Consider the following 26378-nt stretch of genomic DNA (forward strand, 5'->3'; position numbering starts at 1 on the left):
AGCCATGAGTTCATATTGATACTTTTAAAAATCTCACCGGTGACCAGTTTTGGAGGTTGCTAGGGCACCAACTCATATTAGACTAACTGATAAATACAGGGCAAGAATCAAGCATCCGTTCTGTCTTTCATAATTTTTACAATACGATTTTCAAAGTAGGGGCTACCGACCAGAACCAGGGCTCCAGGGAACATCTTTATCTCAGAGCTCCATGCCCATCTGCACACACCTACTGGTGAGGGACAGCAGACCATTTGGGAAAAACCAAGTATTTGATCCATTTCCTGGTAAGTGCTGGTGCTCATACCAACATTTCAAATTTGAGAAAGACTCCTACATCAGCTTCACCTCTCTCTGGTATAGACTGTAGAAGGGTCGCATATCACTAAAAGCAACATCTTTTCACAAACTAATTAGGCTCGAATGATCTTTAAGAATCCCTGTAGGGGCGGCAGGGGGCCCAGTCGGTTCCGCATCTGACTCTTGATTTCAGCTCAGGTCATGATCTCACGGTTTGTGGGACTGAGCCCCACATCAGGCTCTGTGCTGACAGCACGGAGCCTGCTTGGGATTCTTTCTCTCTCCTTCTCTCTCTCTCAAAATAAATAAATAAACATTAAAAAAAAATTCCTTTAACACAGCTCATCAGCTTGGGCACTCCCTTTCACCCATGGAAGAAATATTTACTAAGCACCTGTTATGTGCCAAGCATAGTGTGGAACGAGACAGGGCCCTACCCGCACATAGGTTAAAGGTTAGTGGACTAAACCTAAGCCATCCGGCCTCTTGAAATCCTTTCGGAATAAGACAAGGAGTAGCAAATTACTAACACACTCAAGCAGTGCTCTGCCAAGCACTTTATACGTATTATCACATTTAATCCCCCTGACAGTCCTGGGAGGTACGTAGGATTCTACTTTACATGTAGTAGCAAGTGTGTGCACACGTGTGTGTAATTACAAACTGAGGCGTGACACACTTGAGTGACTCACTCAAGGTCATCCATCTAGCAAGCAGTGGGACTCCAGGGCTCTCTCCAGTCTACACTCTCAGCCTGCACACTATAAATTCAAGCCCCCCTGGCTGGACTTAGTTCAGTCTGAGTACCAAAGAGATCTTGACTAGCCTGGCAAACGAGGGCAACAGGCCAAGAAATACTGTCCGGCACTCAGCACCAGAAACGACAGAGCTGGAAGGGACTATGGTCCAGGCAGAGGTCAAGACCTGGCCCATCTAGAGAGGTTAAGGATGGTGACGTCGACTGGCAGGGTGGTGGGCAGGACAGGTGGCCCTTGCTCTGTCACAACAGCAGGCAGACAGGCTGTGGCGGCGGGTGGACAGAGGCGGTGGGAGGCACCACCCTCTGCACACATCTCGCGCTGTGAAGAGGCTTGCCCTGCGCCTCCACTCCCAACGCAGAAAAGCCTGGGGTGGCCACTTTCTCTATACCTTTGAGTCCCCGTCCCTGCCAGCTGCCTTTGCCAGTCGGCACAAGAGCCCACTGCGGCTCCCACATCCCTGAATCTCAGTGCGCCGCGCTCCTGTGCCTCTTGAGTACTCAGCCCTAAAGCCCAGCCCGTGGGCCTGGGCACTTGGGGACCAATTGAGGAGTCAGGGCTCCTTACCGCGGCCAGAGCGTCTCATATTCCCTCCCCTCACCTATGAAATGCGGGGATAATCACTGCCTTGAGCAGACTTTGAAATTCCCATCAAGTCAACAGCCTCCCTTTCTTCCTGCTGAACTTGAATGTGGGATTGAAATAGCTGACAGATGATCTTTGCTTAAAACGTGACAAAATTCAGGGCACTTGGGTGACTCAGTCAGTTAAGTATCTAGCTCTTGATTTCGGCCCAGGTCACGGTCTCGTGGTTCGTGGGTTCGGGCCCCGCATCGGACTCGGCCCTGACAGTGTGGAGCTTGCTTGGGATCCTCTCTCTCCTTCTCTCTCCGCCCCTTCCCTGCTCTCACTCTCAGAAAATAAAAACTAAAAGAAATTTAAAAACTTGACAAAATTCAAAACAGGGAAGAGTCCACAATAATGATGCCAGCCATCATCAGGCCCCATAAATCAATGATGTGTTTAAGCCCAAATTCCCCGTAAGGCCTGCAGCCACAGAGATGACAAACAGCAAGATGTCTTTCCCCATCAGCTGTTCCATCAGCTCAGGAACAGAATTCCAACTGGAACTCCTGTGTCTCCAGAACTGATCTTCCTTTCTTCCCAGACCCCTTTTACCCTCACAGTATTCTCCAAGCTGGTAGCCTTGGGCCCAACACTGTGTGTCACAGGAAGAATGGCCTGGCCTCAACCTATGGACTTCTTTTGGCCTTTTAAAGATCTAAATGAAGATACGAAGAGCAGTCTACTTTCTAGCAGTTTCATTAGAGCAGCCTTGCGATGAGGCTCCACCATTCTCTCCATCCGTCCTGGGGACTGCCTCCCAACCCAGGCTTAGCAAGGAGCTAAGTGTTAGCTGCTTTCTTTCAGTCATTCAACAAGTATGTATCGTGGAGCTATTATTGGTGCCAAGAACAACCCTGGCAAAGAAATTAAATAAAAGGCAGAAAAGCAGGATTTGGAAATGGCTCTATACACCCTAATCAATCCTCAGCACATTTTTACAGCCAGCCAGCCTGGCCATTGAAGGCAAGATTCAACATGGAATCCAGCAGTCACCGACGCCTTTGTCCCAAACAAGAAGCCGCCTCCTACATGTAGTGTTAAGGCAGGCAGCCAAGACGCAGAGCACAGAGAAGGATTTAATTTGAGGAGAAACTAACAATTAGTCAGGATACATACTTAGGACATTCATTAACACTAAGCGAACATGCCAGATATTCAATTCCCTAAAGAAGTTTTCCTAATAATTTTCCATTTCCAACCCCAATTTTGATGGTCTGAAGAAACAAGGCTTCAGGCTTGTAGTAAGGTGAACTAAGACCTTAAATATAAAGAATTTTCAAGGTAAGATTAATAAGAATGTGTTTAAATTATAAGTTTATTGGACATAAGATATATATAGGTTGCTACCAAATAAGGACAACCTATATCTTACACACAGAACATTTTTATATGATTAAGTTTAAGGATAGTCTCTTTTTTCCCTAAGAGGAGAGAACATCTATATTGACCGATTCAAGATGCATCATGAGATAATCAAACAGTTATTAATAAAAGAAACTCAATATAGCAAAAATAATTTAATCAATGAAGTCTTGGCAAAAAGTTTATCATTGAAGTCTGTCGGCTGGTTTTTCTTTGATGCTCCAGCTGGTCACTTACTTAGTTCACCCTTGGAAAAAAAAAAGAAAAAGAAAACAACAACAAAAAAAAACCGCTGAGGAGAGGTAAATTCATGGTGCCACAAATCATGTCTCTGTTACTGTCCTGAGAAGATTTCACAGCTTTCTCTCTTCTACCTTTGCCTACTCCCTACCACCACTTCTCAAAGCAAATGTGTTCTTTGGGAACATGGCTGTTTTCCAGTTGCTTGGAGAAAAAGTCTGTCATTGGAGGTGGGCCACAAATATAGAACAAAGTCTCTTTTGAAATATGATCTCTTATCTCCTTCTCTGTTATTCTTCCTTCTACCAAAAAAAAAAAAAAAAAAAAAAACCAGAATCAACAGCAAATAAGCCAGACATGCTTGTACCGAAATGAGGAAGGAAGGACTAACTACCACTCAGCAACTGTGTCTGTTTCCAGGAACTCCAGCTCAGGGAGTCTAGTACTGAGGCCCTCACACAACGGCTCCTGGCGGTAGCACCGGGCGCCAGATCCAAGCGGAGAGTGCATCTCTAGTTTCCGGCAGGCAAAGCGGGAAGCTCGTCATAATGCACTCTTCAGACAGGGCCAGTTAGCTTACTAATCTTTGGTAGAGATTCAGAACTCACTTCGGCAAAGTAAATAAACTGGTGAAAAATCTTTCCAAGCAGGGGAAACCACGAGTAGTTTAAATGACCATGAATGGCAAATGGCATCGATTCAGTCAAAGCTGGAATATAAATTCTTTGTAGGCATACTACAGCGATGACGCAAAGGTCCCCTTAAAAAATGTGGAAAATAAATTTTTAACATGGGCAGTAAGAAACCTGTATATAGTAAGTAAATCTCACTGAATCTGTCCTTACTTTTCCATGATGAGTCACCCCCCAGCTCCCCAGGTAGTGACATTCCTAGGCAGCAACTCCCAACGGTAAAGCATCCACACTCGACCGACTGGCATGTCCTCCAAACAACCACGTGGAGATAGTCAAAATATCTTCAGGGGACTCACCCGTGATGTATGGCTGCAGTTCTGCACTGATTTGTGTAGTCTGTTTGGTAACATGCAAACTGCACGCAATCTTCTCAGGAAATTCATTTACTAAATCGAGGATATTTTGCTGGAATGTCAAACATATTTGGTCACGCTACAATTTTAAAAAATCAAAACAGATGTGCACAACCCCTGCCGCTGAACCTCGACTCCCATTCTGCACACGTCTGCCACTCTTCCTCTCTACTTAGAGAGGTATTGTCTGCAGCCTAGCAGGCCAGAGCATTCAGAGTACAGAGGGCTATTTGGCTTTAATTGAAATCTGAATATGCTAACAAGCATATTACTAACTCTCCGGGAGTTTTTTCTTCTTCCTTTTTCTCAAGCATCGGCAATTAAGCAGCAGTTTCACTGACCACAGTTGTGTCTTTTAACTGTTTCTGTTCTTTTGTTCATCCCGCAGCTGCAAAGCAATCCAGAGTGAAAGCCTTCTCCTGTCAAACGTACTTAGTTTCAACAGATGCAACCGACGGGGGTTTCATTTACCCAGCGGGTCTAAACTCCGTGCCTCTCACCTACTCCTGTAACACACGAGCCCACTTGTAGGTCTCCTGACTCGACGGAATCTCAGGGATGTGGCGACTTTTCTGTTCATCCGCCTCCAGATTCAAGCCCACAAACCTGCCCTAGGCCTGTCACTTCAGTGGGCGCGTCCTCAGCACTAGCTGTTTCACTGTCCGGCATAAAAAGTGTTGGGTAATTCCCATCTGAACATGATAAAGCCTTGTCAAGCCTTTTGGTGGAACAACGGTTGCAGAGAAGACAGAACTAACGGAAGAAAGTTCCATGGACGACTAATACCATGACACGAGTTTGCTCACGGCAAGCGACGAGACATATGTTTCTTCCTTACCTTAAACAGGAGTTCACTGGTATTTTTTGCACTGTAGAAGAGCTTTATCGTTCCGACCTCATAGCCGCTTCCTTTGTTCGCCCGGTCTCTGTGGAGGTCTGCCGCGTGCCGCAGGATGGACAGCAGAGGGTTAATTCCGACTCCTCCTGCAATCAACACCAGGTTTCTAGAGGCATCTGCAGGCTGAGGGTCAAAGAAGAACTCTCCACCCACTCTCACGGCCACTTCAGAGTCAAGGGTACACTAGGGCAGGAAAGAAAAGATCCGTTAGTCCTTTGTGGCACAGGTCTTAAATCTAATGCTCTTCTTTAATAACACAGACGGTGTCTACCTTCTGCATGTTTATCAGTGTTTAGGACTATTTTCACAGCCAGCTCTCAACTGTGCCAGGGCCCTGTGAACTGATTCCACTTGTCCATTATACAGGCCATTTGCTACTCTGCCTCTGTGATCCACACTGCACAGCCACTCCAGTACGGACAAAAGAAGACTCGCGTCAGTAATTTTGCCATTTGTTAACTTCTTAGCTGAAGAGCTGGGTTGTGGAAAAAGGCACTGGGCTCAGGGGATGGCTCTGAAGCACGAGTCCCCTTTTCTCTGCGGCGCTCCTGTTTTCTGAGCCAAGTCATGGAGCTGACACAGGCAGGATGGAGCAAGTGTCACTATGCTGCGGCTGCCCTGGGCTCATAAGAGAAGACCCTGGGGACCGGGGGGCTTCCTCCGGGTCACCAGCAGGGCACAGCCAGAGCTGTTGCACAGGCTCGAGGCCAGCCCTGAGATGCTGGTCAGTACTGTCCGCTCTTCCCTGGAGAGGTAAGAATAGACAGCAGAGGATTCACACTAGGAGGGGAGCACCACAGACAGCCACCCCACCCAGGTAGAGCGCCTATTTGGTGAGGCCACTTAGACCAGAAATACGATCAGAGCTGAATGTACTGGTTCTCCATGGAGGTGATCCTGCCCCTGACGGGGTGTTATGGAAACACGTGGTGACACTTCCTTATCGTCACCATGGTTTAGAAAACCCAACTGGCAGTCAGAGGGCAGGGCCAAAGGTGCTAGATGTCTTGTGAAGTTAGCAATGTCCTCGAGCCGGCTTCTGTTCAGCTGATGGTTAAATTTTGAGGAATTTCATGGACTAGTTTCTACTGGTTGTTTGAAATCGGCCATTGAGGGAGTATCTGCAGCACAGAAATCAGCAAATGCTGCAAATGAGGGCTTTTGTACTCAGAGAGCCGATCTAGCAGCACATCATTATCTCCAATGCCCAGGACTGCCGTGCAGAAACTTCTGAATGGCCCATGGGACGTACATGTAGGTGAAAACTGGTTCGTAATAATCTGAGACTAGATCCTAACTGATTTTACAAAAAACACAAAGCATTTTTTGCACGTATCTAGTGGCGTCTGAATTTTCCAGAATGTAACCATCATGTGGATTGTGCTTTGCTGTATCCAGAACTTTACCAAGTATATTCACTGTTCTGGAAAACCACATCCCAGTTGGTAACATGCATGTGTGATGCTTCTGTCACCATAAAGAATCTTACAATCTGCATCTGTAGAGGGTGTACTCATGGTGATTCCACACTGAGGAATAACCATCTGCCTACTTTGTTCTTCTAGTTAAGATACGCCCAACCATTCATACACTTAAACACACAGGGGCACCTGGGTGGCTCAGTTGATTAAGCATCTGACTTCAGCTCAGGTCATGATCTTGTGGTTTGTGAGTTCCAGCCCCGCTTGGGCTCTCTGCTCTCAGCACAGAGCCCGCTTCAGATCCTCCGTCCCCTCTCTCTCTGCCCTACCCCACTTGTGCTCGCTTGCGCGCGCTCTCTTTCTCTCTCTCACTCTCTCTCAAAATAAAAAAAATATAAAGAAACATGTAGGCTCTGATTGTGAATCACTTTTCTTTTTCTTTAAGTAGGCTTCACACCCAGCATGGAGCCCAATGCAGGGCTTGAACTCACGACCCTGAGATCAAGACCTGAGCTGAGATCAAGAGTCAGATGCTTAACCAACTGAGCCACCCAGGCACCCCATGAATCACTTTTATTTCTCCTTGGCATTACACTTAGAGAATTATGCCACCCCAAAATTTTTCATGTGTTGATTACACTAACTTTGAATTTCATCTCAGGATAGTTCTACAAAGAGGGCATTGGATCTGACAGGGTTGAGACCTCTAGTTTGGAGAAAACGCACTCATCTAGGAGCCAGAAGACTGAATCTTGATCACAGTCTATGAAGTCCATCAAGTTCCTTAATTTTTCTGAGCCTCTGCTACCACGTCTGTTAAATGGGTACCAGCACCTGTCCTACTCACTTCACAGGGCTGTGGTGGCCGTCATATGACACACTATGGGGAAGAGCTTGCTGGCATCAGGTTCTATTATGAGAGGGTGTTTCAGTCATTGCAGCCGTCACAGAAGAGAAAGCGTTGAGGGTGCCTGCTTCCTTCTTCCCTAAAAACGAGAGTCTAGAACTAAAGAAACTTAGATCAAAAGCAAAGCTTCGCTCCATTACATGTTCCTGATGCAGATCAACTGAATGAACACCCTCCTAAGAAGCGGTAAGTTATCATGTGCTTTTAAAAGACCAAACCCTCAGCATTCACTCCTTGGCACCTTACATGGCAGGTAGGCAGCTAAGTACTTTTTGACATGAATTGAATTTGGGGCTTTACAACGGAAAGGTGTTAAATCTTAAGAGTTAATCTTTGAGAAATCTAAGAAAAAATGAAAATTATTTTAATTCACTAAAGAGGTTCCTTTCTGGAAAGTAAAGAACGATTAAATGAAGGGAAATCCTTTCTCAGAAAAAAACATCTGAACTGAACAATTTTAAATATATAGGCCATTTTTACATGAAGAACGGTAAGTGGGTTTTCATTTTTGACAAAAGAAATTAGCAGCAAGGGAGCATTCTGTTAGGAATAAGTACAATCGAGGAATCACTACAGTGGCCACCAAAGTGCTTTAAAATGCCCCTTCTTTCCAAGTCTCAAAAAGAGAAGCTGTGATACGAGAGGCTCTGCCTAATGACGACAGATTTAATCTCTTTGTACCCTCCCTCCCCATCCTGCTTGCCTGTACACGTTTCTCTTTATTTCCGAGAATATAAGAGAGACTAAGAAATGAGACGGAAATCATTTTCTCCAATGGTCATCTTCGGTAGGACTAGTAATGACAGCAAAGCCTTTAGGGTACTGTTTTTAGAAACCAGAGTATTTTCAAAACCCTAAAGTTGGCACCAACAACAAAACAATGTGCATGCCATCTCCTTAGTGACAAAATAATCTTAAATAGATCTATCTTCTAATTTGCTAGCATCTGGAAAGAATGAAAAGCCATCTTTGTCTTTTATTGATCAATAAAAACTGCCAAGGTAGCATGAACACAAGACTCAAAGTGCTACACGGTATAATATGTAAGCGAGTAAAAGGACGTTACCCTCAATTACATAGCCATGTATCTAATTTGGGTATAGATTTTTCTACTTGCGAAATAAACAACTTTTCCACAGCAACTGGAGCCCAGCACACAATAGCTGTCTAGAACCCTTTACCCTGCCAGGAGCCTGAGCCAAAGCAGATAAAATAAAGGAAGACATTTATGGCACTTTATCCCCTGTCCCCACAGAGCAGCCTGCTGCCACCCAGACACTCACGTGCCTCCATTGTCCACCCTAATAGCTTCGTAAGACAAACCCCCAGGAGGAAAACAGCCACCTGAGAATGGTTCCAAGAAAAATCTGACTTCATAAAGGCTGTTTGCAACTCCCACCGGGCAGAGTGGAGCAGGCACTACAATTAAAATGTGCATTCAAGCAATGCCACTTGGAGATTTTCTACCGCCTCTAAGAATAAGTTCCTTCACTGAAATGTCAATGAGGCATGAAACCAAGCAGGGAGCTGTGGACCAGGACCAGGTCAGGTCACGTGGGAGGCTGATCACTGGAGGGGACTCCTGGAACTAGGAGCCAGGATGGCTAAGCTCATTTTAACACTGAGTGTGGGACACATGGAAACCTTGCTGGTTCCACCCCCATGGCATCTTTTAGAGACTCAGGATGCAGCCTACAGACAGCCATGGGTGGAAAATCCAAAGCGAATCTAAAAAGGAATGCAGCAGCTGAGGACACATGGAAGGAGTGACTCAGAAGGTCAGAGGGTAAAAATGTGACAGGATACACTTAGAATGGAAATGCTAAGGCAAGCAGCTGCCTTACTCTGAACAGATACAACTTGACATGCAGACCCTAATTAGAACAGCTATTTCTTATGCCCCTATATCTTTTTCTTTTTAATTACCTTATAGTAACACATTTTTTTTTGGGTGGGGGGAGTATAGCTCTATGAATTTTAACACATACGTAGATCTACGTAACTACCACCAAAACCAAGATACAGAACAGCTCCATCACCCTCAAAACCTCCCTGTGCTCTCTATGCTCACACCTTTCCCTACCCCTCACCCCTGTTAACCACTCATCTGTTTTCCATCATTGTATCTTTGTCTTCCAGAGTGTGACAAAAATGGGATTATGGAGTACGTAACCTTTGAGAACTGGCTCTTTTCACTTTACATGTGGCCTTTGAGCCTCACCCAAGGGGAGAGCATCAATAGTTCATCCATTTTTATTGCTGAATAACAATACATTGTTACGAATGGATCACAGTTCGTTTATTCACTCACCCACTGAGAAACATTTAGGTTGTTTCCAGATTTTGATAATTATGAATAGAACAACGATAGATGTTCCTATACAGGCTTTTAAATGAACAGAGCTTTCATTTCTCTAGAATAAACACCCAGGAGCAGTATTACTAGGACTTATGATAAGTGCATATTTAATTCCATACAAAACTACCAAATGTTTTCCAGATTGGCTGTATTACCTTGCATTCCTGCTAGCAATCTAAGCAATACAAGAGACTTCCAGTCACTCCACATCCTTACCAGCACTTGGTATTGTCAGAATTTTTAACTTTCGTCATTCTACGAGGTGTGTAGAGACACCGTGCTATATACGGTTTTAACCTGCATTTCCCTAATGAGGGTGAACATCTGGTCATTGCTTATTTGCCATCTTACATCCTTTTAGAGAAGTACCTTTCAATCTTCTGCCTATTTTTAAATTATGCTTGTTTTCTTTTTGCTGACTTTTGAGAGCTCTTTATGTATTCTGGATATTACAGATCCTTTCTTGGATATCTAACGTGCAAATAACTTTCTCTGAGTCTGTAGCTTGTTTTGTTTTTTTTTTTTTTTTTAATTCTGTTAACAGTATCTTTTGCAGAAAAATGTTTTTAGTTTTGATTAAGTCCTATACATCAACCTCTTCTTTTATGGCTCTTGCTTTTGGTGTCCTGCCTAAGAACACTTTGTCCACCCTCAAGTTCAGAATACTTCCTAAGTTTTCCCCTGAAATTTTTATAGTTTTGTGTTTTCCACTTAGATCTACAACCTATTTTGGGTGAATTTTCAACATAAAGTATGACATTTAGGTCAAAGTTCTTTTTCTTTTTTTCGCATACGGATAAACAACAGTCCCGTCTCTACATGTTGAAAAGGTTACTCTTTTGCCACTGAATTTCTTCAGCACTTTTGTCAAAACTCAAATGGCCATATGTATGTTGGTCTATTTCTGAACTCTTTATTCTGTTCCATCAATTCATGTGTCTGTCCCTTCACCAATACCACACTGTTTTCATTACTGTAGCTTTATTTTTACCTTAAATTTGAGCAATGTGATTCTTCCCGCTTTATTCTTTTTCAAAACTGTTTTAGCTCTTCTGCTCCCTCTGCCCTTCCAATAACTGCTAAAATCAGTTTATCTACAGCTACAATATTTATACTGGTACATTCCTTTTTGGAAAAGGTGATAAGAAAAGGCCTGGGATGGGATGGAGGTTGTTGGTAAATATAGAAGGCACAGTCCAGAAACAAAAGGGATGGTGGTAAAAAGGAGAGAAGGGTCAAAAACTAAGAAGACAACTAATCTGTGCTGAGCTCATTCTTTGTTACCAGAGTTCTAGAAGGCAATGAGCAGGCAGCTTCTGTAGGATTGTGCTGAGTCCCATGGTAAAACAGCAGTTATTAGCAGCAAATGTGGATTCCCTCTCAGAATCACGTGTGAAGAACTCTCCAGAAAGGCAATAACACCACAGATTCAGCAGCACTCAGCTCTGGGCATGAGCGGGATGCAATCAGAAATTGTTTCCTTTCCAAATGAGAGAGTGATGGTTTAATTCCCTTTGTTTAGGACAGTTAGGAAAAAATAATCTGACTTATAGATGTACCATTTACGAGACATATATACAGAGGCAACTTTCAAAAACTTACATAAGACATAAAATATTTCAGTACTAAAGAGTGTTCAACTCAACACTGGTAACCCAGAAGATATTATCAGTCTTCTTCCTTAATGCATCAAAAGGATTCTGCTTCTTTGACCATCATGGAGTCTGAATTGTGGATATAGGGGCTCTTTGTGAGCATGCACCCTTTTCACTCAAGCCTAGGTTTCTTAAGTGCATGAAGTGAGCTGAACACCAACTTTGTGGGAGGCAGTGATGCCCAGATCTCCAAGTTTAAACAGGTTTGCTCACCTGATTGTGAATCCAGAGAGCAGGGGGGTGGTTCGCATATTTCACTGCCAATTCTATCATCCTCTCTTGTTTTAGCAGTCTGGGGCTGGAGCATATTGAGAACCCACCAACCACAGAGACTCCTGGGATAAAGAAATCAACCCTAAAAAAAAAGAAAAAGGAAAATACTCTTTCTGTTGAAGCAATTTTAAAAGTGGGCAATAGGTAAGTAAAACTGACAAACTTTTAGCTAATTAAGAAGAAAAAAGAGAAAAGATAAAATGAATAAAACCAGGAATGGAAAAAAGGACATCATCACCAACCTTACAAAAATAAAAAAGATATAAAGGAACTCTATGAACAACTGGATGACAAAAATTTAGATAGCTTAGGTGAAATGGGTATAGTCCTAGAAAGACAGAAACTCCCAAATTGGACTCAAGAAGAAACAGGAAATCTGAACAGACCCTTAACAAGCAAATAAATTGAATTAGTAATTTCAAAACTTCCTAGAAAGAAAGGATAGGTCCAGATGGCACAATGGGTGAATTCTACCAAACATTTAAAGAACACTAATCTTTCACAAACTCTTCCAAAGAACAGAAAAGAACACTTCCAAGTTCATTCTATAAGGCTAATATTACCCTGCTACCCAAATCAGACAAAGGTATATAACAAGAAAAGAAACTATAGATCAATATCCCTTGTGAATATGGACCCAAAAATCCCAGGAATACTAGGTTGGTTTAACATCTGAAAAACCCAGGTACCATCTTAATAGATGCAGAAAAGGAATTTGACAATATTCAAGAGACTTACATAATAAAAATATTCAACAAACTGGGAATAAATGGGAGCTTCCTCAATCTAATAAAGGACATCTACAAAATATCCAACATTTCACGTTGGAAAGCTGAAAGTTTCTCCTCTAAAAACAGAAACAAGACAAGGATGTTTGCTCTTACCACTTTTTTTCAACATTGTACTAGAGGTTCTAGCCAAGGCAATTAAGCAAGAAAATGAAATAAAGAAGCTACAGATGACATGATGTTGTATATAAAAAAATCCTAAGGAACCTACTATAAAGGTATTATAATAAGCAACTTCAAATAATGTTGCAGGATACAAGACTAGCAAAAATTAATTGTAGGGGTGCCTGGGTGGCTCAGTCTGTTAAGCAACTGAATCTTAATTTCGGCTCAGGTCATGATCTCATAGTTCGTGAGATGGAGCCCTGCATCAGGCTCTGCGCTGACAACCTGGAGACTACTTGGGATTCTCTCTCTCTCTCTGCCCCTACATGCTCTCTCTCTCAAAAATAAGCATTAAAAAAAAAATCAATTGTATTTCCATACACTAGCAGTTAGCAATCTAAATGTGAAATTAAGAAAAATAATTCTGGGGCGCCTGGGGAGCTCATTTGGTTAAGTGTCCGACTTTGGCTCAGGTCATGATTTCATGGTTCGTGAGTTCAAGCCCCACATCAGGCTCTGTGCTGACAGCTCAGAGTCTGGAGCCTATTTCAGATTCTGTGTCTCCCTCTCTCTCTGTCCCTACGCCACTCACGCTCTCTCTCTTTCTCAAAAATAAATAAACATTAAAATTTTTCTTTAAGAAAAACAATTCTATTTATAATAGCATAAAAAAGAATAAAACAACTGGGAATAAATTTAACAAAAAAAGTGTAAGCATTGCACACCATTGCACTACAAAACATTATGGGGAAAATTCAAAGAATATATAAATATAAGAAGACATCTAACATTCATGGATTGGAAGACTCAATAATGTTAAGATGGCAATACTCTCCAAATTGATCTACAGATTCAGTGTGTGCAATACCTATCAAAAACCCCAGCTGGTTTCTTTGCAGAAATTGGCAAGTTAATCATAAAATTAATATGGAAATTCAAGGAATCCAGAATCATCAAAACAATCTGGAAAAAGAAGTACAAATTTGGAGGACTCACACCTCCTGATTTCAAAATTTACTATTAAGTTACAGAAATGAAGATACTGTAGTACCGGCATAAGGACAGGTACATAGATCAATGGTAAAGAATTGAAAGTCTAGAAGTAAACTCTTAAATATACGGTCAACTCACTTTTGACAAGAGATCAACACAATTCAATGGCAAAAGAATCGTCTTTTAAGTGACTGGTGCTGGAACAACTGGATATCCACATGTAAAGAGAATGAAGCTGGACCCCTACCTCACACCATATACAAAAATTAACTCAAAATGGGTCACAGGCTTAAAGGTAAGAGCAAAAATTATAAACTCTTAGAAGACTTACAGAGGAATAACTCTTTGTGGCAATGGTTACTAAGATACGATACCTAACATTTTAAAGAAAAAATGATGAAACTAGACTGCAACAAAATTAAATACTTTGTGCTACAAATGATACTATCAAGTTAAAGGACAACACACAGAATGGGAGAAAATATTTTTAAATCATATGTCTGATAAGGGACTTTGACACAGAACACATAAAGAACTCTTAAAAATGGGCAAAGGATTGGTATAACATTTCTCCAAAGAAAATACATAAATGGCAAATAAGCACATAAAAAGATGCTCAGCATCATTAGTTATTAGGAAAATGCAAATCAAAATCACAAGAGCTATCACTTCACACTCACTTGGATCGATGGCTAATCAGAAAGACAATAGTATTAGAGAGGATCCTGAGAAACTGGGACCCTTACACACTACTGGTGGGGACGTAATGTGGTGCAGCCACTTTGGAAAACACTTTGGCAGTGACTCAAAATGTCAGAGTTACCGTATGACCAACAACTCCACTCTTAAATACCCACAAGAAATGAAAATATATGCCCAATCAAAAACATGCACATGAATATGCATGGCAGCATTACTGGTAATAGCCTAAAAGGGAAAACAATCTGAATTTTCATCAATTGATGAATGTATAAACAAAATGAGGTACATCCACAAGAGAATGAAGCACTGAGACATGCCACAACATAGATGAACATTAAAATCGTGTTAAGAGAAAGAAGCCAGCCACCAAAAAGACCACCTATTGTATAATTCCATTGATATGAAATACCCAGACTGGCAAATCCATGAAGACAGAAAGTAGAGCAGTTAAGCAGGTGAGGATGGGGAGTGAATGATAAGCAGTATAGGGTTTCTTTTGGGGGTGATGAGAATGTTGTAAAATTTTGTTCTGTTGATGGCTGCACAGTTCTGTGAATGTAGTACAAACCACTGAATTGTACACTTTAAAGAGTACTTTTTTTAAGTTTATTCATCTTGAGAGAGAGAGAGAGAGAGAGCTAGCACGTGCACATGCAAGTAGCAGAAGGGCAGAAGGAGAGAAGAGACAGAATCCTAAACAGGCTCCACACTGTCAACGCCAAACCCAAAGTGGGGCTCGATCTCACAAACCGTGAGATCATGATCTGAGCCAAAATCAAGAGTCGGACATTTAACCAACTGAACCACCCAGGTACCTCTGAATTGTATACTTTAAATGGGTGAATTTTATGATATGTAGAGTATATCCCAATAAGCCAGTTTTTTAAAAGTGTAAAAAAAAAAAAAAAAGAGCAACAAAAATTCTTTCACTGGCATTTGACAAATTAAAATGCTGATGTGACCTTCTAAGTTCCAAAAATCTTATGTTGTCTTTTCTTCTAACCATACTGCTATAGTCTAGAACTCTCCCAAGTTTTAAGCCTTAGATACTTCTATGCCATAGAAAACCTTTTTTGGTGGGGCTTCTAGGCAATACAACAAAGCTAGTTACATACCAAGGAAAGAAAAATTTCTCAGAACCTGGAACCAAAAAAAAATTCACATCCCAATGTCTAGAAAACAAACATCTAATCTAGAAGTTTCTCAGCCCTCAAAGAACAAAAGTATCATTATTCCCCCAGTTATTTTCCTACCAGTAGGCTTACATGAAAGGTACACTATGTTCTCTACTGATATGATCTATGACCTTAAAATATGTTCTCTTCTGATCTCTGGCCTTAAATATCCGGACATTTTTTATAATCTTTAAAAACCAGTTCTGGATTGGAAGTGCTCCAGAAAAAGTCCCTAGCCTATTTTTTTCTCTATTCACTTGATTCTTTCCCATCAATACTTTTATTTCCTCTTCATTTCAGGCAAGATATAAATCTAAAGATTGTAGTTAATATTTATTAATACAGTTGTTGCTTGCTTTCAGAGAAGAGGTTTAATAGTTATCTCCACAGCTTCCATGTTCAAAACAGTAAGTAAATCAATGAGCTAGGTTTGCTGCTTCATCTCCTGAACTACAGCGCCCTCTGCTGCTCGATGTTGATACAGACCATTCTCTCAGATGAATGACAGGGAATCCTCTAGTAACTTTGGAAACCAATCTTTTTAAAAAGGGACTCCTTCATTAAATACTATAGAATTCAAATGACATAAAAACTTTATCTGAATGGATTTAAGAGAATATGCACAATACATTATTTCATAAAACACGCCCTTTCCAAGATTAGCATTCTTGAAGCCAAGAGTTGAGACACCTACTCTACTCTATATGAGCAAATATAGAAGAACTGGGAGAAAGAGCCTAATTCTTTATGTAGTGAAGCCACATGTCCATATCCAACTGTGACACACCAGGAAGCCCTGTCCTGCCCACAGATGCAGCCCCAGTGCCCTGCACATACCTGGCACGCAAACTGTGACCAAATGTCAATGCTTCACCATGAGGTCCTAAAACTCTTTAGTCCTCAGCTTGAGTACTTGGAGCCCCTCCCTCATCCCTTGTGCCAACACCACAGACAGCACCTGCTTACCATGTACAGGCACTGTGGCCAGTGTTGGATGTAAAGATGCAAGTATGTCTTGATTCCTGCCCTCAATAAACTCACCCTAATGGGAGGAAAATCAACAGATAAACATAATTACATGGGCTATGAGAAAATCTGCTTGGGAGAGATAAAATGCTCGTCATTTAAGGCCTCTCTGGAAGTACCTGCACTTAGCATAGATTTCTTCTTAGCTCCAACATACGTGATCTTGTTTTTATCAGGAAAATACTAATAAAGCCACTATTTTATTTTTTAAAACTCTGTTTGGCGGGGGGGTGGGAGTGGGGGCGCGTAATGGAAGAAGTAATCAATTCTACCAGGGGTGGAGGGATTAACAAAGACTTCAGAGGAGTCTTAAAAGACACACAGCACTCACCAGACAAGCGTGGGCAAAGACAGTCTGAACAATGACACCAAGGAATGGAGCACTTTCTATGTGTGGTCATGTAAGAGTCAGGGCTGCCAAACACTGCCATTTAGGTTCTATACTGTCTACAAGGCAGCAGCCCTGCTAGAGGGGTGGGGTGTAGTCTTATTTCTCTAACCTCACTCCTCTCATCTGTTTCTTCTTGGTGTCCGTGTCCTTCACTTAGTCACTTTCAAGCATGAAAACTTTTGTTACCTTATATGAAGTCACAGACACCTTTCTCTTTCCTAAAATGCTTTGGCCTTGCTTTCCCTTGGTCCTTGCAAGCCCAAGCGTGGAACGAGTACTGACTGTGGCAGGAGGGGCATCATCATAGTGGAGATGCACACTTACCTACTCCTACTTGGCCTGCTGCTCTATCGAACAAGAGCAGGGAAACCAGCCAGGGAACAAAGAATTGGAATCTGTCCCCTGGGCCTCACCAACACAGACAGATAATCTAACTGACTGAGTGAAACACTGGCTATAACAAAAAGCAAAAACAAACTAATAAAGTTAAACATGAGGCATTGTATTAAACACCCGACATATCCCAAGACATAGGAATATTACTATTCCCTCTTTAAAGACATGGAAACTGAAGCCCAGAGAAAGAAGGAACTACCCACATCACAGAGCTAGAAAAACCAGCATGTGAATCACGTGGTCTCCAGAGCAGTAGGCATGTGACGCTGCGATACAGCCTCCCTCAGAGGACAGACCCGGCCCACCGCAGTGAGCGCCACAAGGAACACTGACTCTGCCAACTTCACGCACTCACATGTGACACGGAGACCGTTGGTGGCACACTCCAGCCGCAAGAGAGAATCCCCATCTTTCTACCATCAGGAAGCAGAACTTTTGAGAAGGTCAAGAATGGGACTCACCTAGCTACTAGGCAGTAGATCTACTAGTGACAGAAGCCTAAAAGGTTTAGTCCTGCTCTGGTGAGCAATGGTTTTGAGAGAGTGCCCTCTTTTGGCCTTTCTCTTTAGATTGGATTACTTGAGTTCTTGGAACTGGTTTCCCAAAAGGAATTAGTCCCCTCTGGAAGGTCCAACAAGAACACAGTGTAGCACAGAAGAGCCTCAGAGGCTGATCTCTGGTCTATATTAAAGTGTCTACCTGGAGACCTGTGCCCAAAGCTCCAGAGCATTCATTTATTTATTTAAAGGCAGGTCTAGAGCGTCCCTGTTTGGCAGGTATCAGAGGAGGCCAGTGGTCAAGAATTCAGAGACGTGGGATCGATTGTGACCCAATCTCTGACCCCAAAGATAAGCCCAGGGGCAATCCTCTACCTTATCTCTAGCAGTACTCCACTCTGATAATCCTAACTACACAGACTGCATGGCAGCCACGCCCACACTCCCTCTCTCCTAGATCCTTGCCCTCTTCCCCAAAATGACACATGGAGGTTACTACCGAGCTGCTGATCTAAGAGAGCACAGAGCACGTGCCATCCCAGCAACAGCACCGAAGACACAGGCATCACCAACCTAAGCAAATGGCCCTTCTGTAACCAAGAAATAAAATACCCAAAGAAACTTACAACCTCCAGAACCATACAATAAGTCAGTAGTAAGGGAGAAATGTTTTATTTTATTTTTTAATTGTTTTTAATGTTTATTTATTTTTGAGAGAGAGAGTGCAAGCCGGGGAGGGGCAGAGAGAGAGAGAGACACAGAATCCAAAGCAGGCTCCAGGGTCTGAGCTATCAGCCCAGAACCTGACATGGGGCTCGAACTCACAAACTATAAGATCATGACCTGGGCCGAAGTCGGACGCTCAACCGACTGAGCCACCTGGATGCCCCAAGGGAGCAATCTAAGGTTCAGATGATGGGAATGAGTGCTGATGGCCCCGTGACAGGGAAAGATCAATACTAAATAGTCAGAGATGACCACCCCTATGTCTGTCCTCTGAAACAGGAGTCTGTCTGGGCACATTCTAAAACCAATTCTGACATCAGTGAGATTACCAAATCCATTCATTGGTATGGGACATAGAACACCAAACTTGAAAGATTTTATCTTGAGGATCACAAGGGAATCCTATTTCTACACATATCACTAGGGAATGATGGTATTTTTCTTATCAGGTGACTACAGTTGCAAGTGCTAATACACGTGCAGGTACATCAAGGTCGCAACATTACAAACCAACGTACAGGCTTCTCTAATCGGGAGTCTTGGTGCAATTCGATGTTGAAGACACAGAGACAATGCTGTGCGCAGGACCCAAACACTTCCATGGAAAGGGGAATATGGAAAGACAGATCATCACAATTAAAGTCTCCACTTTTCAATGTAATAACTGCTTAACTATTTTTGAAGGGTAAAAATGTTGCCCGCCCCCCTAAAACAGCCCAAATGCATTTAATATGCATCACCGAACATGTGCTAAGATTGCAGTAAATTGCCTCACAAACGCAAATTATGGCAATCAGCATCTTGTTTTCTAGTTCTAAATTCAAAGGCAAACTATGAACACAAGACTGCTAACTCTTGCTATTAGCACACTTGCTATTATCACACATCCTCCTTCTAACAAAACCACATTTCCAGATGGACTGCCAAAATTAGTCAAGTGACTCCTAAGAAAGACTACCAAGATTGACATGCCAGAAATTCACTTAGAAATGAATGCTTTATTTAAATAAAGGAAACATACACCCAAACACACCTTTCCTAAGGAAATACAAGTTGCTTTATTTACAATTCAACTTGAATTGCAACTCAGGGAGGCCATTCACAGGAACGGTGGGACAGTTGGGCTGTCCACCCTGTCTGTATTGTGACTGGTCCTTGGTGTCAAATCGGACAGAATCAGGAGTGTGATGCAGGCTGGGCCTGGTTGGGGATCCTGGTAATAAATTCAGCAAAATACTTAAACTCAACTCAGACAAGTGATACGGGAATTCAGTCAAGAAGGTGGTCAGCTCTGTGACTTAACGGAGTATTCTCCTTTTCAGACTGCTGTGTTTACTCTGTATTTGACACAAAGGCTAATTTTTTAAAATGTATCAATCTCCAGCAACAGATAACTCAAGCAGATTAGATTATTCCAGTGCATTCTATTATAGCGACCATTCCTGAAGAGCATAATTATCAGAGATGTCAGGTCCCTGGCTCAGAACTAACTGCTTTGTTTCAATCTACAAAACTCAAGGCAGCAATTTTCATACATGACTGAGAAGGTCAAGGGCTCAAAACCAAGGTGAGCTCCGAGGCAAGGAAATGAATCAGATTCTCTCTTCATGCCAAAAGGAGGCTCCCCTTGAACGGGGATGGTCTAGAATTCCTACTCCTCAGGAGAAACAGCCAGCCAATGTCGTCCTTTCCAGAAGAAAAACTAAGCCCTGCTATTTGATGGCAACTCCTTGAACACAAAACACCAAGGAAAGAGAGAAGCCACTTACCACTGGCCAGCTTTAAAAGAAAAATCTTTATCAGCAACAAGCAGGTGGAGCCTTTTCACTGATGGCGACTCAGCAGCAGCCCCACAAACCTTAGCGGCCGACACGACCTAGAGACAAAAGATGAACTGTGGCTGAGGTTAGTGCGTACACACGTGAGGAACAAACCATGGCTTTCTGGTAACTAAGGTTTCTTGAAATCTACAAAGATGTGCTTTTTGTAAACTGCAAAACAAGGGAAGGAGCACTTTGCTTTAAAATGCTGCCTACCACCAGGTCAACAAATTTTAGTTATCTTATTTTTGAGAGACTTGCATTCAAACTATTCAAATTTTATACTGCATATAAAAATCAGCTTTTTTTTTTAAGTTTATTATTTTGAGACAGAGAGAGGACATGGTGGGGGAGGAGCAGAGAGAGAGGGGGAGAGAGAGAGAATCCCAAGCAGGTTCCACACTCCAAGCTGAGCCTGACACAGGGCTCGATCTCACAACCCTGAGATCATGACCTGAGCCGAAATCAAGAGGTGGGAGCTTGACCGACTGAGTCACCCAGGGGCCCCACAAATTCAGCAGAATATGGATCTCGCAGTCCGTGGGTTCGAGCCCTGCGTCGGGCTCTGTGCTGACAGCTCAGAGCCTGGAGCCTGTTTCAGATTCTGTGTCTCCCTCTTTCTCTCACCCTCCCCTGTTCATGCTCTCTCTCTCTGTCTCAAAAATAAATAAATGTTAAAAAAAATTTTTTAATGTTTATTTTTGAGAGAGAGTGGGGGAGAGGCAAAGAGAGAGGGAGAGAGGATCCGAAGTAGGCTCCGCGCTAATAACACAGAGGCCAATGCAGGGCTTGAACTTGCAAACTGCGAGATCATGACCTGAACTGAAGTCAGGTGCTTAACCGACTGAGCCACCCACACATTTCAAAATCATCTCTTAAAGGGGCTGTTTAACAAGTTTTTACTTGTTGAGTGTCTAGTATATTCCATGCACCAGGCTGGATAATCTGGAAAGAGCTTGGGGAACTGGAACCCTGTGAACCATCTGCCTGGTGTCTAAATTCTCGGTCAGACAACATACACAAAGTGAAACCCACTGTCAGCTACGAGCCTATGTTTGTTCTGAGCCTGTAAGAAGTCCATGACAAGCTAATTTCAGAAATTACAAGCACTTAGCAACTTATTTTTAGCGATTTCACAGAGTCTGTTGAATCTAATAATAGACAACAAATTGGGTTTGTATTCCCTATGATTTGTAATTTATTTTTTCTAATTCACTGTTGATATTTGCCAAAATATAAACAGTCCACAGCCTTAGAACAATATCAAAAATAGCTCCTCGCTACAGATAGTTTGAGAAGCACTATCCTAAACAACGTAAGGTCTGAGCCAGGCACTCCTCAGTGTCACCCACACCTCAGCAGCTCTCGAGTTCAAAATGCCTCTGCTTCCTTCATTCTTTGTTTCTTCCACCTTTGGGTTTTTCTTCCTCCTGAAATCTGAGACATCTTCACATGACATCTTCAGAACATCTTGTCACAAAAAAGACAACATGACTCTTTCCTCAACCTCCTACTGCCATTCAACTCCACTTCTGGAAGCAAATCAAAGCAGTAGCAGGTGACCAAAATACAGTCATTCTCCTTGGATGGTGTTAGTTTCACGGCTCCACTAAAGGGTGCCTTGGAAAGCTGTCAAGGTCAATCAATGAACCTCACACCCTAACACTGCTCCCCCTCAACCCCTTTCTCCCATAGGACTAGGTTTAATCAAATTACCAGTGGGAAGCAATTCTTAAAAACCCACTGCAAAATTCTCCAGATGGATGGTGGTCTCCCTCACCAACTCAAAATATCTCTGAAAATGTCTTATCTTTCTCCTGCTCCCATAAAATCTCTTGCCTCTCTTCCTCTGGATTTTTGCCAGTCCTCCTTCTCCCCTCCCTGAGAGCAAGTAGGTCAGTCTCCACACTGACCATCTCCCCGAGTTTCTGATCCTAGTCTTGCCCATCCTCTCCAAACCAGCGCTCCCCCACTCCCGCCAGCCCCTTCCTTCAGGGCCACAGTTCCTCTCTCTAGACCTCCTGTTCATCAGGCAGGACACCTAACACCATCTGCCTTCCAAAATAAAAGGAAGCAGCCTAGTGTGGCTGCTAACAGCACATGTTCTGTAACCACACTGCCGGGTGTATAATCCCGGCCCCAGCACGCACTTACCAACCGTGTGACCCTGCGCACATTACCCAGCCCCTCTCGGTTATAAAATAAGGTCAACAATACCTGTACCTCAGAGCTGCTGGTGATTAAATGAGATTATATGTGCAAAGCACTTATAATGCTGCTGGTTCATAATAAGTACTCATTAAGTATCTGTTACAACGTATCTCACGGCATTCATTATAATTAGCTTACTAGTATTTATTTATTACATTATACATTACATTTTATTCTCTTATTATTGTTATATATGCCACCATACCAGTGCTTTCCATGTAGGACCTTGCAGAATGAGCACTGCACACCCCCAGGGGGCCTATTCTCATAGAGGACGAGAAGAACCTGTGAAGTACAGTGGTCTTTGTACCCCATCCTATCTATTTGCTAGAACAAACTTAAAAAGCCATAGTGGGGGCACTTGGGTGGCTAAGTCAGTTAAGCATCCGACTCTTGATTTCAGAGTGGGTCATGATCTCATGGTTTGTGGGTTCAGGCCCCACAGCTCGCTGTCTCTCTCTCTCTCTCTCTCTCTCTCTCTCAAAATAAATAAGCTTTAAAAAAGCCATATTGTCTTCAAGCAACTTTAGAAATTTGGCCTTTAATCTCTGCCTCTGATACTTCCTTATCTGACAGAATCTTCTGAGACGCTTGGTAAACACAGATAACTCAGCTTCTGTTCTCTAGCAACAGCTTCTAATGATGTCTGCCTGAACAAATGAACTCAAATGTCCAGGCTCAGTTCTTGCCCTCTCTGAGCTCTATGATTTTGACACTTTTTAAATTTTTTTTTTAATGTGCTACTTATTTTTGAGAGAGAGAGAGAGAGAGAGAGAGACAGAGTATGAGTGGGGGAGGGACAGAGAGAGAGGGAGACACAGAGTGTGAGGCAGGCTCCAGCCTCAGAGCTGTCAGCAGAGAGCCCGATGCGGGGCTCGAACTGGTGAACCACGAGATCATGACCTGAGCCACCCAGACGCCCCTGACTTTGATACTTTTTACTTCCCTTCCATCCTGAAACATTCTTCTGCCTGGCATAGCTGACATTGAACTCTTCTACAGGGTCCCCTCCTGCCTCTCCAACCCGGGCCTTGCTCCTTTACCTTTCTTCCTTGCCCTTCCCCACTGGGCACTCTGTCTAAACTGCCTCACTCCCACCCCCTCTCCTATCTCTCGGCCAAGGCTGTCAGGCATTCCCAAAGCTACTAACCCCCACCCCAACTCCTCATTACTTTGCTGGCAATCAGGCCCACATCTACACTCCCCCGTGAGTAACAGCAGCCAATGTCTGAGGGGCATTTATCTCAGATGTATTCCAGGTACAGGCTTAGATGTCTCATGTACACCAATTCATTCAGTCAATATGAATAATCATATTATATCCCAACAGATGGTGTTCTTACCCTCTATTCTGTACATAAGGAAACAGAAAGGTGTAGCAGCTTGCTCAGGATCAGTCAGGAGTGGCAGAGCCTGGCTTCAAACCTAGCTGTGCTTGGCCCTTCATCACTTGTTAGTCCCATCCCAAGGGTAAACTCACTCATGTGTCCAACTAAATCTACAATATTCATCCCTTCTACAGGCATTTCTTGAGCATGTGCTGCCTGGCACTGAAGAGGCAGATGGAGAAAGCGGCTTCTGCCCTCAGGGCACCCTACAGAATGGCTGCTTTCCATCATCAGGATTTCTAGTCAGGGCTCATCTTGGATGCAAGAGAGTCAAATCCATTTTCAACTAGTACACACATATGCATACACACACAACCCCACCCACACACACACACAGAATCTTTGACTCTCTTCTAGGCATTCTGTCCCTACCATGAACAAGTTCCATGAATTCAGCTCATGTCTTTTCCTCCCTGTGCTCACCCACCAGGCATCCTCAGCCAAGAATTTCTTCTCAAGTGAACTGCTGCCTTAGACTCCTTCCTGTCTGTCTCAAAGCAGCCAACAGGTAAATACTGCTAATATTCTGACCTCACCAAGTTATTCTCCATCTCAAAAACCTTCAGGGGCTAATACTCAACTCAAAAAAAAAAAAAAAAAAAAAAGCTAAAAGGCCTTTGTAGCTTAAGCCCTCCTCTATCCCTATGCTAGTGTTTACCAGCCAAACTGGATAATTCGCTGGTCCCCAAAGGCGCCTGACATTTGCCTGCCTCCCCAAAGCCTGCCTGAGTCATTGGGCAGGCACCTCTCAGCTCTGTCAACCTCCTGCCCACCTTTCCAGGCCCTGCTCAAAGCCTAACCCCTGTCTGAGGTTTTCCTGCTTTTCCCAGCCTCTCAACTCTACCAATAAAATGTTTCCATCTTCTTATCACACTTTGCACATATTGATGTAACTGTAAGAACTCATGAACACGGGGCGCCTGGGTGGCGCAGTCGGTTGGGCGTCGGACTTCAGCCAGGTCACGATCTCGCGGTCCGTGAGTTCGAGCCCCGCGTCGGGCTCTGGGCTGATGGCTCGGAGCCTGGAGCCTGTTTCCGATTCTGTGTCTCCCTCTCTCTCTGCCCCTCCCCCGTTCGTGCTCTGTCTCTCTCTGTCCCAAAAATAAATAAACGTTGAAAAAAAAAAATTAAAAAAAAAAAAAAAAAAAAACTCATGAACACGTCTCTTCCATCACACAAGACCACAAGCCTCCTGAGGTCAGGTGTAGGGTAGAATCTATACCTGATACTCCCTAGATCAAGCACAGGGCCCAACACACAGTAAGACTCAGCAACTATTTGCAGAATACATGAAAACTCTAACTTAAAGTCACTTAAAATTGGTTTCCTGAACAAAAACTAGTAGAAGTTCAGGGGCCTTTTGTTGTTTAAAAAGAAAAGGGACGAAGGGGGCAGGGGTAACCACTATAGAAAATCGGGATTCATGTTTAAAACTGTGAGAGAAGTAAGGGAAGACAGGGATTTCTTCACTAGAACAAGGAATCTTCCTTTGCCACACAATTTTAAATATCTTATTACAAAAACAACTATTAGGAATCACCACAGGACTCCCCATTACAGTATTATGCTCATTTTTTTTTCAGATTTACCAAAAAAATGTTTATTTTATAAACATTATTTTCTTTTAATATAATAATCTGTAAAAACATAGCCAAGAGCTAGATTCTTTCCGTTTAACTGGCATCTATCAGATTCACTGATAAAACTAGACATGTATAAGCTTGAAACACACCCTAAAGAGTCACCTGGTGGCAGGGAAACCAACATTCATAATCAAGGGCGGAGGCAGGGGGGTGTGTACAGAATTTCAGCTGCAAGGTGAGCATGCCTCACAGTCAAATGCTAGAATGTACAAAATGAAATCACCACTAACTTGCTAATGTTCAAATATAAAATTCAGTGAAGAAAGAAGTTATACTTTCTACTGAAAGGTCCTGTTTTCATGTAGATAGTCTCTATGACCAAAAATGTTCCCAGATGCTTTATGTCTGTTGCAATTAATACAAACAGTAATACACCTGTTGCTATTAGTCCTAATAATCTGGGCAAAATTGCTGTATCTGGTCACACAAAATACGTTGCACGATTCGTGATTTTTTAAAGATGTGCCTTCCTATTAACACTTTATTTTATTCAACTAATGCGAATCCACATACTTTATAAAGATTTCTAGTAATGCAGATTAAAAACATTAGCACTATCTTTTTGAAAGCCACATCTTTATTTTACTCTGAAGCTAGTTTCATATAATTAAGGACTATAATCATGGCCTGTGTTATATACCGCTTTCTCTACTTTTATGAATAAGCAAA

The 26378-nt window shown here is 42.7% G+C and overlaps 1 protein-coding gene across 6 annotated transcripts in view; it reads right to left on the bottom strand.

Moving 5' to 3' along the window:
* Positions 1–2748: 2748 nt before the first annotated feature.
* OXNAD1 (oxidoreductase NAD binding domain containing 1) overlaps positions 2749–26378 on the bottom strand; it is a 41347-nt gene continuing 17717 nt past the window's right edge. For all 6 annotated transcript variants that reach the window (XM_030329415.1, XM_030329414.1, XM_030329420.1 and 3 more), the window contains 5 exons: positions 20417–20523; positions 11789–11930; positions 5174–5416; positions 4279–4387; positions 2749–3589 (listed from right to left, as the gene is read on the bottom strand). In XM_030329415.1, coding sequence (XP_030185275.1) covers positions 3435–3589; positions 4279–4387; positions 5174–5416; positions 11789–11930; positions 20417–20523 — 756 coding nt within the window. In that variant the 3' untranslated portion in view covers positions 2749–3434. The remainder of the gene's footprint in view (positions 3590–4278; positions 4388–5173; positions 5417–11788; positions 11931–20416; positions 20524–26378) is intronic.

This window comes from Lynx canadensis, chromosome C2 (genome assembly GCF_007474595.2).
Source record: "Lynx canadensis isolate LIC74 chromosome C2, mLynCan4.pri.v2, whole genome shotgun sequence".
NCBI lineage: Eukaryota > Metazoa > Chordata > Mammalia > Carnivora > Felidae > Lynx > Lynx canadensis.